Source organism: Ranitomeya variabilis, chromosome 3 (assembly GCF_051348905.1).
Source record: "Ranitomeya variabilis isolate aRanVar5 chromosome 3, aRanVar5.hap1, whole genome shotgun sequence".
Taxonomy (NCBI): Eukaryota; Metazoa; Chordata; class Amphibia; order Anura; family Dendrobatidae; genus Ranitomeya; species Ranitomeya variabilis.
The window spans coordinates 705,434,934-705,454,088 of record NC_135234.1 but is presented as its reverse complement, the minus strand read 5'-3'; the positions used below and the strand labels follow the sequence as shown (position 1 = coordinate 705,454,088).

Below are 19,155 nucleotides of genomic sequence, written 5' to 3'. Positions count from 1 at the left end.
AAATTCATGATGGATCCATCATTAGACCATCATATTGATTCAGTATTTTTAGGAAGACTGTGCTCAAAGATATTGAGAGACATATATAATGGCCTCTGCTGTACATTTCTGGTTACCAGTAAATGGGCACCTAATATTGGTTACTGCGCACCGTCATATAAAGAATAGTGATGAGTGAACGTGCTCGAGTAACATCTTATCTGAGCATGCTCGGGTGTTATCCAAATATCTTGGGCGAGCTCGGATATGTTCGAGTCCCCACTGCTTTGGTTAGAGGCATCATAAAGCAAACTAATAAAGGGGTTGTCCAGTGTAAGGCTGGGGTCACACTTGGCGTAAGACAATACGCCACGTATTATACGTCCGTACTACGGCCGTAATACGGAGAAATGTTCCCAAAATAGTGATCCGTAGTCAGGGTGTGTCAGCGTATTTTGCGCATGGCATCCTCCGTATGTAATCCGTATGGCATCCGTACTGCGAGATTTTCGCGCAGGCTTGCAAAACCGACATCTAATGGATTTATGTGCTCAAATGTTAGGGAAAACATATATACAGTATATATATATATATGTCATTGAGACACATATATATATATTCTGTATTTATATTTCATTCTGCGCGATATCTGTGAAAAGTCGGTAATTCAATTGCCGGCTTTTCATTTCTCCTGCACAAACCCGACAGGATATGAAACATGGTTTACATACAGTAAACCATCTCATATCCCCCTTTTTTTTGCATATTCCACACTACTAATGTTAGTAGTGTGTAGGTGCAAAATTTGTGCGCTGTAGCTGCTGAAATAAAGGGTTAAATGGCGGAAAAAATTGGCGTGGGCTCCCGCGCAATTTTCTCCGCCAGAGTGGTAAAGCCAGTGACTGAGGGCAGATATTAATAGCCAGGAGAGGGTCCATGGTTATTGGCCCCCCCGGCTACAAACATCTGCCCCCAGCCACCCCAGAAAAGGCACATCTGGAAGATGCGCCTATTCTGGCACTTGGCCACTCTCTTCCCACTCCCTGTAGCGGTGGGATATGGGGTAATGAAGGGTTAATGCCACCTACTATTGTAAGGTGACATTAAGCCAGATTAATAATGGAGAGGCGTCAATTATGTCACCTATCCATTATTAATCCAATTGTATGAAAGGGTTAAAAAACACACACACATGATTTAAAAGTATTTTAATGAAATAAACACAGCGGTTGTTGTAATAATTTATTGTTCTCTCAATCCATCAGGAACACCCTCGCTTGGAAAAATAATAAACACACAATATACATACCCTCAGCTGAACTGTCACGTCCCACGATGTAATCCATCTGAAGGGGTTAACTAATATTACAGGCACGAGCTGCGATAAACCACTCGCTCGTGTCTGTAATCCCCGGGTGCTGAAAGGAAAGCTGGATCTGTACTTACATTGAGTTGCGGTGATGCGCCCTCTGGTGGATGTTCTCATGAACTGCAGCCTGGGAACTTTTTCCCACGCTCCAGGTCATATGAGGACATCCACCAGGGGGCGCATCACCGCGACTGAAGGAAATGTAGGTCAATGACCTACATTTCATTCATTCGCCGGGGAATTACAAGCAGGAGCACACCGCTGCATTTAGCAGGGCTCCTGCCTGTAATATTAGTTAACCCCTTCAGATGGATTACATCGTGGGACCTGATCTGACATCAGAAGGTATGTATCTTGTGCGTTTATTATTTTTCCAAGCGAGGGTTTCCTAATGGATTGAGAGAACAATAAATTATTACAACAACCGCTGTGTTTATTTCATTAAAATACTTTTAAATCATGTGTGTGTGTGTTTTTTAACCCTTTCAAACAATTGGATTAATAATGGATAGGTGTCATAATTGACGCCTCTCCATTATTAATCTGGCTTAATGTCACCTTACAATAGCAAGGTGACATTAACCCTTCATTACCCCATATCCCACCGCTACAGGGAGTGGGAAGAGAGTGGCCAAGTGCCAGAATAGGCGCATCTTCCAGATGTGCCTTTTCTGGGGTGGCTGGGGGCAGATGTTTTTAGCCACAGGGGGGCCAATAACCATGGACCCTCTCCTGGCTATTAATATCTGCCCTCAGTCACTGGCTTTACCATTCTGGCGGAGAAAATTGCGCGGGAGCCCACGCCAATTTTTTCCGCCATTTAACCCTTTATTTCAGCAGCTACAGCGCTGAAATTTTGCACATACACACTACTAACATTAGTAGTGTGGAATATGCAAAAAAAAAGGGGATATGAGATGGTTTACTGTATGTAAACCATGTCTCATATCCTGTCGGGTTTGTGCAGGAGAAATGAAAAGCCGGCAATTGAATTACCGACCTTTCACTAACACCGCTGTGTATTTCTCGCAAGTCACACTGCTGGTCCGTGTGGAATACGTATTTTTCTCGCCCCCATAGACTTTCATTAGCGATTTTTTTGCGCAATACGCTGACAAACGCAGCATGCTGCGATTTTGTACGGCCGTAGAAAGCCGTATAATACTGAACCGTAATATACGGCTAATAGGAGCAGCCCCATTGAGAATAATTGTGCCGTATGTAATGCGAGTTTTACGGACGTAGTTTCTGCGCTCTTACGTCCGTAAAACACGCATGTGTGACCCCGGCCTCAAACTACAAGTCTGCAATTATTCTATGTGGTTGCAGATTTGTGAAACCTCACAGTGCGGGATCGGCGGTCACATGACCACAATTAGGCGCTATGCATACTCCCACCCAGAATCCGACTAGACCGTTTCCCGTGCACTCAATGCAAGTGTATTGTGCAAGGCCAGAAACAGTCTAGCCTGGAGGGGGCCCACCCGGAGCTATGCTATGTAAGGCCGGTTTCACACGTCAGTGATTCCGGTACGTGAGGTGACAGTTTCCTCACGTACCGGAGACACTGACACACGTAGACCCATAAAAATCAATGCATCTGTGCAGATGTCATTGATTTTTTGCGGACCGTGTCTCCGTGTGCCAAACACGGAGACATGTCAGTGTTCGTGGGAGCGCACGTTTTACACGGACCCAATAGAGTCAATGGGTCCGCGTAAAACACGGACCTCACACGGACATTCTCCGTCTGGGGTCAGTGTGCGTGCAGGAGACAGCGCTACAGTAAGCGCTGTCCCCCCCACATGGTGCTGAAGCCGGTATTCATATCTTCCCTGTAGCAGCGTTTGCTATAGAGAAAATATGAAGAATAGTGTTAAAAATAAAGATCCATGTGTCCGCCGCCCCCCCACCCCTTGTGCGCCCCCCCGCTGGTCAGAAAATACTTACCCGCTCCCTCGCTCCTTCCTGGTCTGGCCGCGCCTCCTACTGTATGCGGTCACGTGGGGCCGATCATTTACAATCATGAATAGTCGGCTCCGCCCCTATGGGAGGTGGAGCCACATATTCATGACTGTAAATGATCGGGCCCACGTGACCGCATGCAGGAGAAGCCGCGGCCAGACCAGGAAGCAGCGAGGGAGCGGGTAAGTATTTTCTGACCAGCGGGGGGGCGCACAGGGGGTGGGGGGGCGGCGGACACATAGATCTTTATTTTAAACACTATTCTTCATATTTTCTCTACAGCAAACGTTGCTGCAAGGAAGATATGAATCGCAGCTTCAGCACCATGCAGAGTGGGTACCACACGCTCCGTGTGGTACCCACTCGCCATACGGGCGGCACGCGTGTGCCGCACGTATGGCCTCCGTGAGTTCCCAGGCACACGGACACGGATAACTCCGGTACCGATTTATTCCGGTACCGGAATTATCTGGACGTGTGGGACAGCCCTAACTGTATCAGCCTGCACAGCGCGCCGATACAGTTACATTCTGCGGCAGAGCAGGGAGAACTGATCTCCCTACACTGCTGGCCAGCTACTATGGGGCCCCTGAGCAGACAGTGGGGGGCCCGGTGCCAGCAGTGGGCCCCCCACCCATCATCGCAAGGTCAACTGTATTGGCTAGCTGCCGATACAGCTGACCGCATTCATGAGAGAGGGAGTGTTAGGGTATGTGCACACGTCAGGATTTCTTGCAGAAATTTCCTGAAGAAAACCGGAAATTTTCTGCAAGAAATCCGCATGTTTCTTTTTGCGTTTTTTTCCCGTTTTTTTCCCATTTTTTTTAGCATTTTGCAAGCGTAATTAGCTTGCAGAATGCTAAAGTTTTCCAAGCGATCTGTAGCATCGCTTGGAAAACTGATTGACAGGTTGGTCACACTTGTCAAACATAGTGTTTGACAAGTGTGACCAACTTTTTACTGTAGATGCAGCCTATGCAGCATCAATAGTAAAAGATAGAATGTTAAAAATAATAAAAAAAATTTAAAAAATGGTTATACTCACCTTCTGCAGACAGCTGATCTCCTCAGCGGCGTCCGTTCCTATAGATGGTGTGTGCAGGACCTTCGATGACGTCGCGGTCACGTGACCGCGACGTCATCGCAGGTCCTTCACACACACCATCTATAGGAACGGAAGCGACAGCGTGCACCGCTGAGAGGCGGGAAGACTCCGTGGGCCATCGAAGGTGAGTATATGACTATTTTTTATTTTAATTCTTTTTTTTCTTTACCAATTATAAGGTGCCCAGTCCGTGGAGGAGAGTCTCCTCTCCTCCACCCTGGGTACCAACCGCACATGATCCGCTAACTTCTCGCATGGTGGGCATAGCCCCGTGCGGGAAGTAAGCAGATCAATGCACTCCTAGGTGTGCGGAATCCCCGCAATTCCGCAAATTTAATGAACATGTTGCTTTTTTTTCCGCGATGCGATTTTTTCGCGGAAAAAAATGCAACATTTGCACAAGATATGCGGAATACACTGAAAATAATGGGAGGCATATGTAAGCGTTTTTTTCGCATTTTTATCACGTTTTTATAGCGAAAAAACGTGAAAAATACTGAACGTGTGCACATGGCCTTACGCTCCCTCTCCCATCATCCCCCTGTCAGCATCTGACATCACCGACGCCGACACTGACAGGGGTCGCGATGATGTCAGTACTCATCGCCCGCTGTCTGGAGATGTGCGGGCGTTCAGAGCACCGCGGGTAGAAGGAGAAGTGAATATTGGATTTATTTTTTATCTGGATGCATTACACTATACAGACCTATGGGGAGAACATTATACTATCCAGGCCTATGGGGAATGCATTATACTATACAGGCCTATGGGGAATGCATTATACTATATAGGCATATGGGGGGTGCATTATACTATACAGGCCTACGGGGAGAGCATTATACTATAGAGGCCTATGGGGGGTGCATTATACTATACAGGCCTATGGGGGATGCATTATACTATATAGGCCTATGGGGCTGCATTATACTATACAGGCCTATGGGGGTGTGCATTATACTATACAGGCCTATAGGGGTGCATTATACTATACAGGCCTATGGGGGATGCATTATACTATACAGGCCTATGGGGCTGCATTATACTATACAGGCCTATAGGGGTGCATTACAGGTCCTTCTCAAAAAATTAGCATATAGTGTTAAATTTCATTATTTACCATAATGTAATGATTACAATTAAACTTTCATATATTATAGATTCATTATCCACCAACTGAAATTTGTCAGGTCTTTTATTGTTTTAATACTGATGATTTTGGCATACAACTCCTGATAACCCAAAAAACCTGTCTCAATAAATTAGTATATTTCACCCGTCCAATCAAATAAAAGTGTTTTTTAATAACAAACAAAAAAACCATCAAATAATAATGTTCAGTTATGCACTCAATACTTGGTCGGGAATCCTTTGGCAGAAATGACTGCTTCAATGCGGCGTGGCATGGAGGCAATCAGCCTGTGACACTGCTGAGATGTTATGGAGGCCCAGGATGCTTCAATAGCGGCCTTAAGCTCATCCAGAGTGTTGGGTCTTGCGTCTCTCAACTTTCTCTTCACAATATCCCACAGATTCTCTATGGGGTTCAGGTCAGGAGAGTTGGCAGGCCAATTGAGCACAGTAATACCATGGTCAGTAAACCATTTACCAGTGGTTTTGGCACTGTGAGCAGGTGCCAGGTCGTGCTGGAAAATGAAATCTTCATCTCCATAAAGCATTTCAGCTGCATTGACCCTGCCCTTGATGAAACACAGTGGACCAACACCAGCAGCTGACATGGCACCCCACACCATCACTGACTGGGTACTTGACACTGGACTTCAGGCATTTTGGCATTTCCTTCTCCCCAGTCTTCCTCCAGACTCTGGCACCTTGATTTCCGAATGACATGCAAAATTTGCTTTCATCAGAAAAAAGTACTTGGGACCACTTAGCAACAGTCCAGTGCTGCTTCTCTGTAGCCCAGGTCAGGCGCTTCTGCCGCTGTTTATGGTTCAAAAGTGGCTTTACCTGGGGAATGCGGCACCTGTAGCCCATTTCCTGCACACGCCTGTGCACGGTGGCTCTGGATGTTTCCACACCAGACTCAGTCCACTGCTTCCTCAGGTTCCCCAAGGTCTGGAATCGGTCCTTCTCCACAATCTTCCTCAGGGTCCGGTCACCTCTTCTCGTTGTACCGCGTTTTCTGCCACATTGTTTCCTTCCAACAGACTTACCATTGAGGTGCCTTGATACAGCACTCTGGGAACAGCCTATTTGTTGAGAAATTTCTTTCTGGGTCTTACCCTCTTGCTTGAGGGTGTCAATGATGGCCTTCTTGACATCTGTCAGGTCGCTAGTCTTACCCATGATGGGGGTTTTGAGTAATGAACCAGGCAGGGAGTTTTTAAAAGCCTCAGGTATCTTTTGCATGTGTTTAGAGTTAATTAGTTGATTCAGAAGATTTGGGTAATAGGTCGTTTAGAGAACCTTTTCTTGATATGCTAATTTATTGAGACAGGTTTTTTGGGTTTTCAGGAGTTGTATGCCAAAATCATCAGTATTAAAACAATAAAAGACCTGACAAATTTCAGTTGGTGGATAATGAATCTATAATATATGAAAGTTTAATTGTAATCATTACATTATGGTAAATAATGAAATTTAACACTATATGCTAATTTTTTGAGAAGGACCTGTATACTATACAGGCCCATGGGCAGAGCATTATACTATACAGGCCAATAGGGAGTGCGCAGTGGTTAGCACTGCAGCCTTGCAACGCTGGAGTCCTGGGTTCAAACCCCACCAAGGACAACATCTGCAAAGAGTTTGTATGTTCTCTCTGTGTTTGCGTGGGTTTCCTCCGGGCACTCCGGTTTCCTCCCACATTCCAAAGACATACTGATAGGGAATTTAGATTGTGAGCCCCATCGGGGACAGTGATGATAATGTGTGCAAAAAATGTAAAGCGCTGCGGAATATGTTAGCGCTATATAAAGATTATTATTATTATTACTATACAGACATATATGCAGGCCCATGGGGAGAGCATTATACTATACAGGCCTATGGGGGGTGCATTATACTATATTAAGGACTATCTGGTACATTATACTATATGGAGGCTATCTAGGGGGCCATCATACAGTGTGGGGATTACAGTGAAGGGGCCATCACACAGTGTTGGGGCCATCAAGCAGTTTGCGGGCTACTAAGGGGTGTGGGGGTACATTACAGTGAGTGGACATCATGATATGTACAGTATAAGAGAGCATCATACTGTGTATAGAGGAGCTGTACAGGGGGGAGACTCAGGACATTATTCAATGTAAAGTGGGCACTTATTGTTATAGGGGAACTCAGGTTACAGTGACTATCAAAGGGGCACACAGGAGGCATTACTTTTTAGGGGGCAAAGTGTGGGCTCTGTTTTCTAGGGCACTTGAGCCCAACACTACTATATTCTAGAGGGTTGCTTTAGAATTGAGAGGGTACAGAGAACCTGGCAGCAGGTGCAGTAATAGGGACACATATGGCGGCAGCGGCTCAGTATTGGTTATCAGGGGCAGTAATAGGGACACATACGGCGGAGCCGGCTCATTATTGGGGTGTCAGCAGAATGAGGAGTTTGTGCAGGTTGGGAATAGATGGGGACGGTGCTGAAAATATAAGACGTGAAATGTGTCTTTGTTATATTCTCTGCAGACGAGTCCTGGGTGGAAGAAGTTGTCATGTCGGTCTGGGCCAGATGGAAAAGACGGGAAAAGTGAGCGATTCCATCAGAAAGGACGTCAGTGGTAAGTCATTATCTGTAACTGTGCTGTGATCTCTTATATGTTCTGTAGGGCTGGTATTTACCACTGACCATATGGCGGTAATATCCATGTTGGTCTTTACATAGAGATTATTTTCAGTAATAGCGGATTCATCTGCTGAGGTTCTCCTCCACTATTAGGGGGCGTCACCCAGTTGTAATCAAGGTTACCTGGTTAGAGGCCCACTCAGAAGCTTAGCCCCCACCTGGACCAAAACCCTAGCTACGCCTCTGGTCACGTGACCGAGGTTCCCGGCTCTGACCCTGGCGAATCCACAGAATGCTGAGCGCTGTGAGGATTCACAAGTCTGTAGGAACATAGTTATTTTAGACCGGACAACCCCTTTAAGGCCAGAAGCTCAGCAATATCACCTGCTCCAACTGTCAACCATAAGGAGCGAGCCACCTCCGACAAGCAGGAAGAACGGCGGTGCACTGCTGAAGATCAATAATGAGAAAACTCCTTTAATTAATCATTTTGAAAAATTACTGGCATTGCCCTAAAAAGATTGCGCAGCAGGCATGTGAAATGTAGCAAAACATGAAGCCATCAGGGTGGATTAACCATGTATGCAGCGAGTGATTGGTGTGAAAAATAAAATCTAGTAAATATGATGATCTGCGCACCCACTATACATTTGTGTAATAACTACTGACCACATAGGACAAATGCAAATCTGGCAAATTTATTACACTGAACAAACACGCTGTAAAAAGAAAAGTAAAATAGAACAGAGGAACTCCCTCTTTATTATAGAAACAGCACAATTGCTAATATCTATGACTCTAATTCCAAGGCTATAATAATGAGATGTGCCGTTACATCCCATGAGCAAAATATAATGATGTCATGTCCATCCGACATCACTGAAAACAGAACATTTAAATATATCAAAATAATACCAAAATTAGACATAAGAATTCCCATCATAAAAAAACAACATACTTCATCATCCCAACCACAGATGGTCCCTTTAAAAAAATGGATGCAGATTTTTTTAAAGGGACTTTATCAGCAGGTTTTTGCTACCTCATCTGAGAGCAGCATAATGTAGGAAAAAAGATCCCAAATCCAAAGATGTATCACTTAGTTTACTGAGTGCAGCAGTTGTGATACAAAAGGAGTTTTTAGATGTAACATGAAGCAGAGCTCAGAAAGCTAACCCCCCCAAAACAGAGCTTTCTGTGTATATTATCTATAGAGCATGAGCTGCTTATCACAGGAGGGGGCGTGGTCAGTCTAGAAGTTGCATTAGCTGTAGTCAGGGTAGTGATAATGTCCTGGTGATAAAACCTTCATTGTAAGTATACAACAACACACAGCGTAATAAGTGACACATCCCTGAAATCTGTGTTTCAGCCACTATCTCCTGCTTCAGATTACATAGAAAAAACATGCTGACAGATTCCCTATAATCTAATAGGGTGTTTTAAGCGATTACTAATTTTTGAACAATGTACTTTCATTCTGCAGCATAACAGGCACTAATGAGGCAGGACTAGACCGGAGAGGTGTTTCTTCCCCAGGACTAGTCCTGCCTTGTATATTGGTCCTTCCATAATGAGGACTGAATACAGGCTGTCAATCCTGTCCAGGAAAATGTCATTCGAAGATCCAAGGCAGGACTATTTAGGAGACTATTTGCAGGAATACTATGGCCAAGAGCGCCTTGTGATCCAGAAATGTGTTTTGTGGATCCTGTTTTTTAATGAATTCCATATAAAGCTGTGTTAAAGACTTTACCGGCAAAAAATCCTCCTTTCCTTTTCTTTGTATATTTTTGGCACACACTGTAGTGTGCGGCCAGGACCTCCAATTTTGTAACAAACGTGGTAAGCACGCTTTCAGTTTTTACTTGTGTACTAGCTGGAATAGTCCTGCCTCATAAACATAAGCAGGATGAAAATACAAAGTCCGAACACTGCAGCGTCAGTAAACGCATAAAACACCTTACCAGATTAAAGGGAATCTGTTAGCAGGTTTTCATTATGTTATCTGAGAGCAGCATAATATAGGGCAAGAGACCCTGATTTTAGGATGTATCACTTACTGGTCTGCTTGGTGCAGTTTTGCTAGAATCCTTGTTTTCTCTGCTGTAGATGTAGCAGTGCTATAAATGCTGAGCTGTGTATAATCCCGCCCACGGCCTTGATTGGCAGTGTCCTGTGTACACTGTACATTGTGATCAAGCTGCCAATCAGTGGTGGGGGTGGGGTTACACAGATTATGTGGTCTGACGTGCATTTGAGAGCTAGTCAGGCAGTGATAATCTCCTGCTGATAAAACACTGATTGTATTGAAACTACAACACACTGACAGTAAGTGACATATCCTTGTCATCAGGCTTGATTGCCCTATTTTATGCTGCTCTCAGCTTCCATTTAAAGAACACATCCATGCCAGAATAGTAGCATTTAAGACCATTTAAGAAGTGGGGAAAGGGGACCTCATGAGTTAAAAAAGTCTGTCATATCCATTCTTCCTAAATGTTCTGAACTATCTATTATTTTTTTATCTTCACCATGGAAAGATGATAGAATCAATGAAACATCTGTACCTACCTGTACCTACATGTACAAGCATAACCTGTGTAATCTGCGCCTTCAGCCCTAATCCCTTTCATTGGTTCAACACTACTTTCTAATAAGTAATTTTTGCTTCTTCTTAGAGAAATGGACAAAATAAGGTTATAAGAATTGTAAGGAATTATAACTGTTGTGGCTGCGCTATAAAGGTGGTGCCACATGGCTATACCGCAACTTCACCTCTCTGTGGACCTTCTCTTATAACAAAATAGAACGTCCAGGTGCTGACGAGTTGACCAGTATTCTGCTGAAGGCCGTGACTGAGAGGACACAAAGAAGTTGTGTTTCTTACAAATGCTCTTTGCTAGGGTGAGGTTCACACTTGTGGTTTCTTGTTTGCTACAAATTGACATTAGTTTTCATCAGTTTAAGTCCTTCTTCCATTGACTTTTAAAGGGGCTGTCCACTACTAGGACAACCCCTTCTCGTTCCCAACATTTGGCCCGACAAAATAAAAAACCCACACTCACCTCCCGTGATGACGACGTTCCTGCGGTGCCGGCACTCGCTTTCCCGGGTCTCCCGAGCGGTTATATGACACGTGGTGCCCAGCACCCAATCCTCGCTGGCGTCACTGTCCCTGCCTTCTGTCGAATTGAACATAAAGAGGAAGTCAGAGATCAGCTGCAGCCCGGACTTCCTCTTCATGTTCAATTTGTCCGAAGGCGGGAGCAGTGACACCAGCACTGATTGGGCGCCGGGCATCACGTGTCATATAACCGCTTGGGAGACCCGGGAAAGCGAGTGCCGACACTGCTGGAACTGCGTCGGCATGGGAGGTAAGTATTGGCTTTTTTATTTTATCGGGGGCAAGCATGTGGAATGAGAAGAGGACAACCCCTTTAATGATAAAGAAAATGCGGATCATGACAGATCTAGTATATACAGTAAGTAGTGAAAGATGGCAATAGATGCACTTTGGTGTCAGTTTAAAGGACCATGCACAAGGTGGTATAGGCATCTTCTACATCAGCATATGGTCTCATTCAGATGTCAGCTGGTCATGTACATGTTCTGTGGTTTTCACTGAAAGAACATGCACCGATTATAATTTATGATGCTATTCACATGTCCTTGTTTTTTTTGTCGACATGTCAGTTTTTGCTGATAGATCAAAATTACCCATACAGATCTGTGGGGTTCTTGAAAATCACAGACAGCACATGGATGACATCCATCAGTGCTGTCCGTGTTTGACACTGCAATGAATAGCAGAAGCTTTGGAATATATTTATTTTCTGTACGTGAAAAGCACTGACCAAACACTGGTGAAAAGTGGCTGAAAAACACTGGTGAAGCTCAGACCATTTTTCTGCGTACAAGAAAATCACCGACGTTTGAATAAGGCTGAGTTCACACTAGCGTTGGTTTCTCCATTACATTTTTACAAGCAGATAATGAGCAGTCGTTGAAATGAAATCCACCAAAATGGAAACCAAACGGACCTGATTACAGTCGGTGAGATTTGCCTGGTACCATCTGTGTTCGTTATAGGATGGATCTGTTTTTGCAGGAGTCCAGATTTTTTGTTTTTATAACAGAACAGAAAAACGGAAAGCGAAATTCTAGTGTGAACCTACTCTAATAACATTTTTTGGATTCTGTCAAAGAAGTAGCAAAACAGAATTCAAGCCCTGGACAGATCCATCGTAAAAGAATCCACAATGAAATCAGCATCTGGAATATGTGGATTTCCTTGATGATTTTTCATATGGAATCTAGCCAATGGTCTCACTCATTGCATTGCAATAAACGAAAATCACGACAGATGCTGTAGATTTGAAAATCTGCCGATATCCATGGCTGATTCTTTACGCTGAGTGAATGGGGTTTGGTGCTGAGATTTGTTGCTGAATTTCTGTGCAAATGCATCAACCGAAATTTAGCAGGAAATACATAATATGTAATTTAACCCTTACAAAAGTATCCAAACCTATAAGCAAAGCTGAGAATACTGCACCTCACAGAAGCATCATAAGGTGGCACTTGGAGTGCACAGGGGTCCAACGCACAGGGCGGCTGTGTGCGTTGTGTGCTGTCTAGCAATTGTGTCTACAACAGTGTCTCCACAGTAGATATGGATCTGGCTGTAAATGGGTGTTCTCATAGGATAGGGGTTACATTTCTGTTCACTGGGTGTCCGAAAGCCATGACTAGCACCAATCCAGAGATCTGAAGCTCTGAGGAGCCCCATGTGAATGAAGCGGGAGTGCTGAAGACCAGCTGAGCATAGCCTTCAGCTACTTGGCGGTCTCATTAGGAATGAATGGAGTGGGAGTAGTGATGAGTGAACGTGCTTGGATAAGGTGTTACTGCAGCGCCCCAGAGTCCTGGTCGTTGCAGTACTGTGGCTCCGCCGCTAAGGGGGGCTATGGTACGTCTGATGGCACTGAAGGAGTTCATCTGACCAGGTATCACATACACCAATACATTTCACCGTCGGGCCTCCAGGGGGAGCTAAGGGTGCTATTTATTAGGCCACTCCTCACCACTGTGGGTAAACTGGGGGTCAGGCAGGAAGTTAGTCAGAAAGCTGACTGGGTTGGAACCAGGCAACACCTTGTGGCAGCGGGTGTTGTGGGGGAAGATACAGTAGGGTCTCTGTCAGGTTTGGGACCCTGGCAGAGGCCTGGCAACAAGGAAGAACGTCACGGGACCGTGCCTGCTCAGCATAGCGGCGGTGCTCTAAGGAAGGATTAGAAGCGAGATATATTGTGCTGGGTGAGAAACGAGATCAAAGCAAGAGGAGAAATACCAGTAGGAGTCGTGCTGTAAGACCGAGGCAACATCCTACTGAGGCGCACAACCGGCGGCCGGAACGCCGAGGAAGTATTTATATATCTAGCTCCAAGCAATACTTCAAACCAACTGCAGGACAGTCAGTCTCAGGCGGGCTGTCTCACATACATCACCTATGAAGACATGGGGGGCACACTAGGAGAGGGGCGACTCTAGGGTCCCGGAAGAGCTCCGAGCCTACTCGTCATACGGGTGCCGTCCTAACCAGAACATCAGGGAGGGACGGAGGAGAAGAACATCATCCGAACGAGAAACAGACACAACAGTTGTGGGGTACTATCCCGTAAGCACAGCAGGGGAGGACCACAACACATAGCGCTAGCAGGAAGGCACAGATTTCCACCTGCAAAGAGAACTCTGGAGGTGCCATCGGACCGGCCGGACTTGCGCAGCCTGGTGAACCGTATTCCGGACTGAGGACCCAGAGACCTTCAGTAAAGAGGTAAAGAGACTGCAACCTGGTGTCCTCGTTATTTACTGCGACCAGCACTACACCGCACCACTACCACCATCTACATCTATCATTCACTGTACGTCGCCTCCCCACCAGCAGGGTCACGGACCGGGCCTAGCCACCGTGACAACCCCAGAGCAGAGACTCAGAGGCCCGGTACCGGGTACCCCTCGGCCCTGCGGCAGTGGGGGCGCTGCATTACCCGCATGCTCGGGTGCTAACCGAGTGTCTTCAGCGTGCTCGAAAAATATGTTCAAGTCCCCGCAGCTGCATGTCTCGTGGATGTTCGACAGCCGCAACACATGCAGGGATTGCCTAACAAATAGATAATCCCTGCATGTGTTGCGGCTGTCGAAAATCCACGAGACATGCAGCTGCGGGGACATATTTTTCAAGCATGATGAAGACACTGAGCATGCGGGTAACACCTTATCCAAGCACATTCGCTCATCACTAATCAGGAGTGCTTGTGATCCCCATGGAGCTCTTCAGAGCCACAATTCTTAGAAGCAATGGTCGGACCACCAGTGATCAGGAAATTATCCCCTATCCAATGGAGAACTTGTAAACTTGAGAATACCCTTTTAATTATCTGCGTTGTATGGATCAGTAATAAAGGGTGATTCATTAAAGTTATTTCACCAGTTTTCGCAAGGTTGTGCAAAAAAATGCAACTTATGGCATTTTTATGCAATTATTGCCCCAGTAGTTACTGGTAAGTAGAGATGAGCGAACATCGTCGGCTCCCTCCTTATTCGGCAAGCTATAGTGCTTAATGAAGAAGCGGCATCGGGAACCCAGCTAACAGGATCGCTCCCGATAATCAGCTGTTCGGCTCTGCTGCTGCATGTGTCGCGGCTGTGTGACAGTCACAACACATGTATGGAGAGCCTGTTCGTTGTGACACACAGCCGCGACACATGCAGCTCCATGTATCCGGGTTCCCGATGCCGCTTCTTCAGTAAGAGCTATAGCTTGCCGAATAAGGAGAGAACCGATGATGTTCGTTCACCTCTAGTGGTAAGGGGGCGTGATGGGCTATGGTGACACCTGCTTGTAAAATTCAGGCCGAGTGGCAGCATTCCCCAGAAGAGGCTGGAGTTAGATTTGTGGTGAGGCACATAGCGGTGCATGCCATTACGTGCCTTGCCGGAAACAGAAGCGTTAGCTCCAAATCACCCCCTCATCAAGACTGTTGGTCTTGAAGAATCGCCCCCATACTATATTTTTGTATAAGACTCTGCTTTTATATGGAAACAAAAATGGAGGCATGTTGCATTGCGTGGAGTAGTAGGGTGCTGTACCTACAAGCACAAGGAAATACTGTGCCTGAGCCATAAGTCCCATGTGAACCATAAATGAATCATTCATAATCATTTGATTTATAAGAAAACCCAAATGCACATTGAAATGTATAAATGTATTGTTTTTCAACATTCAAATAAAGATCAGTGATAAATCCTAAAGTCTGATTTAAACTAAAGGACATCTGGTAAGTTTTGTCTATGTGCTATGGAAGTATACAACGGACGCACTGATCCATAGGCTTGTGGCCAGTATGAGGTAGAAGAGCACAAAATTTATGGAATAATAAAAGCGCCGCATCAAAAATGTTGTAAAGTGAATACATTTATAATTTGCAGAAATTGACATCAATTAAGCCAAATCTATTAAAGTAACCCCTATGGCACTATATGTTCGGTGTGACACCATAGGCATGTGGGACCCGCCATCGCCATCTCAATGCTAGCATACGTAGACGCATGCAGTCGCTCATCAATAACATAACTGCTGCGGTTGGTATAAAAAGTGTTAAAGAATCGTGACATAATTTAGCACTTGCTTCATTCTTGGTGCATTGTAGTATATAAAAGATATCATATAGTAATGCAAGGAGTTTGTATGTTCTCCCCATGTTTGCGTGTGATTCCTCCAGTTTCATCCCACACACCCCAAACACATACTGATAGGGAGCTCCAATGGTGACAGTGATGATGTATGTAGTATGATGGAGCTATATAAGCAATGCACAAAAATATTGATATTGCTATAAGTATATGAGAGAACCTCTTTTACATATGTACTATAGGATCTGTATCGTGCATGTAAATGTAACATAGTCTGTAGAATCTGTTGTCGCTTTATTAATAAATTATTATTATTATTATTATTAACTATGGTACTTACAGTAAGTATTCAGGGTGACATATACAAAATGTAGCATCGATGCACGTAACAGTACATTCCGCAAATATGACATAAGTGCGATTTCCATAATGCGCTAATTACCTGCAATGTATCCTGCCACAATCCTGTAAATCGTAGGGACACAATGTCGGATTTACCTGTCAATAACTCACTATGACAAAAGTCGCTTGTGAATTCACATAGTGTCAAAATATGATTCTTCCATTAAATTAAAAAAAAAAAATCTATGGTAAATATAATTATACATTATGACAATGTAACTTTATTGGCTTTGATCCTCTGCACTGAAACAGCTTAAAGATAAAAGGAAATGCTGCAAGAGCACCACATAGGACACAGATCCCAGCAGCACCAGTCTGCACTGGGAGCTCACACACAGCCTTACCCACATAGGGCACACATCCCAGCAGCAGCAGTCTGCACTGGGAGCTCACACATCCCAGCAGCACCAGTCTGCACTGGGAGCTCACACATCCCAGCAGCACCAGTCTGCACTGGGAGCTCACACACAGCCTTAGCCCTCTGTGCAGCCACCTTGTCAGCATGCAGACACTATGACATACTCAGAATGCAAAACACGAGGGTCAAGACAGTGTTAAAAAAACCAGGACTGGGTGAGTGTCATTGTACAGCATTGTGTCTGGCTGCAGGGACAGACTGACCTGCCAGGCGCTTCTCCCGAATATTCTTCCACAGCAGGTCCCAAGCCTTGGTGGTGGAGTCCTTTAATTGCTCGCTCAGAGACCTTCTCAGCAGAAATTTGGCTGATCTCCTCTTGGATGACATTGTAAATCCCGCAGCATTACTGCACTTTACTAGATGGCCAAAAGAAGGTCCCAGGAGGAGGTGTGATGCTGCAGTGCTCCTCTGCACTTCTCCAAAGCCTGGATACATTGTTCCACCACTGAGGGTCACCACACTGCATCTCCTCCTGACACTTTCTCTCCAGCACTCCCTCCCACTGCCTTCCCTGTAGCCCCCCTTACTACAGCAGCTATCCTGAGAGACACAGAGAATCCCAGACCAGATGTTCAGCCATGAAAGTTTTCAGGCTGATACAAGAATCCCTTTCCTTTTTCCCATTCTCCTTCAATTACCTTACAAGTTTATTGACTTACCCTATCTCCCCAGAGACCAGAAATAGAGGTCATCCTGCTAATATTAGCCAATAACCTTCTCACTGCTGGATAATATGTGTTCAGTAATCATGCAATGCATTTTTTTAAGTTTTCCTAATTATTTTCAGCTAGGAATACCAAGCAGGTATTGGCGTGGACAGGAATACAACACAGGAGCTCTGGAAAGTATTTCCTCTGAATGCATAGTATAACATTGGATGCATCTTATTACCCCACATTCAGTAATAATTATAATAATAATAATTTTTATTTATATAGCGCCAACATATTCCGCAGCACTTTACAATTAAGACACGAGTCGCTCATATCTATTGTGCGGTATCAAAAATATAAATTAAAGTCAAAACTTTGACTAATGGAGATTTTGTTAGGAAAATGGTTAATAAATTTTTTTTTTCCCCAAAATGTACTTTATTGTATTTGTTTATATAAAGTAATTGTTTCCTCTGTTTTAAAGGAAATGTCATTTTCTTACTTTTAGAGCAGAGCTGGTTCAAAACAGTGTGACCCTTGGCGAAAATTAGGAGTGGGGTCACAAATGTTAAGACATTGCACCATCACATAAACATTTACACAGGCTGAGGAAGAATGAACTATCGCTATTGTCATTACAGATAGGGACAAACAAATATATAAAATAATAATAAAGTTTATTAGGTAGTAATAAAAAAAACTATATATATAGTACAGACCAAACGTTTGGACACACCTCAGTTAAAGATTTTTCAGTATTTTCATGACTATGACAATTATACATTCACACTGAAGGCATCAAAACTGTGAATTAACACATGTGGAATTATATACTTAACAAAAATGTGTGAAACAACTGAAATTATGTCTTATATTCTAGGTTCTTCAAAGTAGCCACCTTTTGCTTTGATGACTGCTTTGCACATTTTTGGCATTGTCTTGATGAGCTTCAAGAGGTAGTCACCGGAAATGGTCTTCCCACAATCTTGAAGGTGTTCCCAGAGATGCTTAGCACTTGTTGGCCCTTTTGCCTTCACTCTGCGGTCCATCTCACCATCTCGATTGGGTTCAGGTCTGGTGACTGTGGAGGCCAGGTCATCTGGCGTAGCACCCCATCACTCTCCTTCTTGGTCAAATAGCCCTTACACAGCCTGGAGGTGTGTTTGGGGTCATTGTCCTGTTGAAAAATAAATGATGGTCCAATTAAACGCAAACCGGATGGAATAGCATGCTGCTGCAAGATGCTGTGGTAGCCATGCTGGTTCAGTATGCCTTCAATTTTGAATAAATCCCCAACATTGTCACCAGCAAAGCACCCCCACACCATCACACCTCCTCCTCCATGCTTCACGGTAGGAACCAGGCATGTAGAGTCCATCCGTTCACATTTTCTGCGTCGCACAAAGACACGGTGGTTGGAACCAAAGATCTCAAATTTGGACTCATCAGACCAAAGCACAGATTTCCACTGGTCTAATGTCCATTCCTTGTGTTCTTTAGCCCAAACAAGTCTCTTCTGCTTGTTGCCTGTCCTTAGCAGTGGTTTCCTAGCAGCTATTTTACCATGAAGGCCTGCTGCACAAAGTCTCCTCTTAAGGGCTCATTTCCACATGCGAGGCACACGTCCGTATCTCGCATGTGGAAACCAAGCTCTAGCGCCGGCACTCAGGAGCGGAGCTGTGCAGCTCCATGTGTTCCTATGTGGCCGCACGCTCCGCTCTGGAGTGCCGGCTCCACAGCTTGGTTTCCACATGCGAGATACGGACGTGTGACTCGTATGTGGAAATGAGCCCTAACAGTTGTTGTAGAGATGTGTCTGCTGCT

The 19,155-nt window shown here is 44.8% G+C and overlaps 1 protein-coding gene across 3 annotated transcripts in view; it reads right to left on the bottom strand.

The window, feature by feature from the left end:
- STARD13 (StAR related lipid transfer domain containing 13) overlaps positions 1 to 19,155 on the bottom strand; it is a 530,489-nt gene that overhangs the window by 265,662 nt on the left and 245,672 nt on the right. The window contains exon 1 of one of the 3 annotated variants that reach the window (XM_077298233.1): positions 16,882 to 17,171. The exons of 1 other annotated variant lie outside the window; for it this stretch is intronic. In XM_077298233.1, the coding sequence (XP_077154348.1) occupies positions 16,882 to 17,113 (232 nt within the window). In that variant the 5' untranslated portion in view covers positions 17,114 to 17,171. Of the gene's footprint in view, positions 1 to 11,228; positions 11,249 to 16,881; positions 17,172 to 19,155 lie in introns of those variants that run through there. One more of the 3 variants, XM_077298239.1, reaches the window with a different exon arrangement.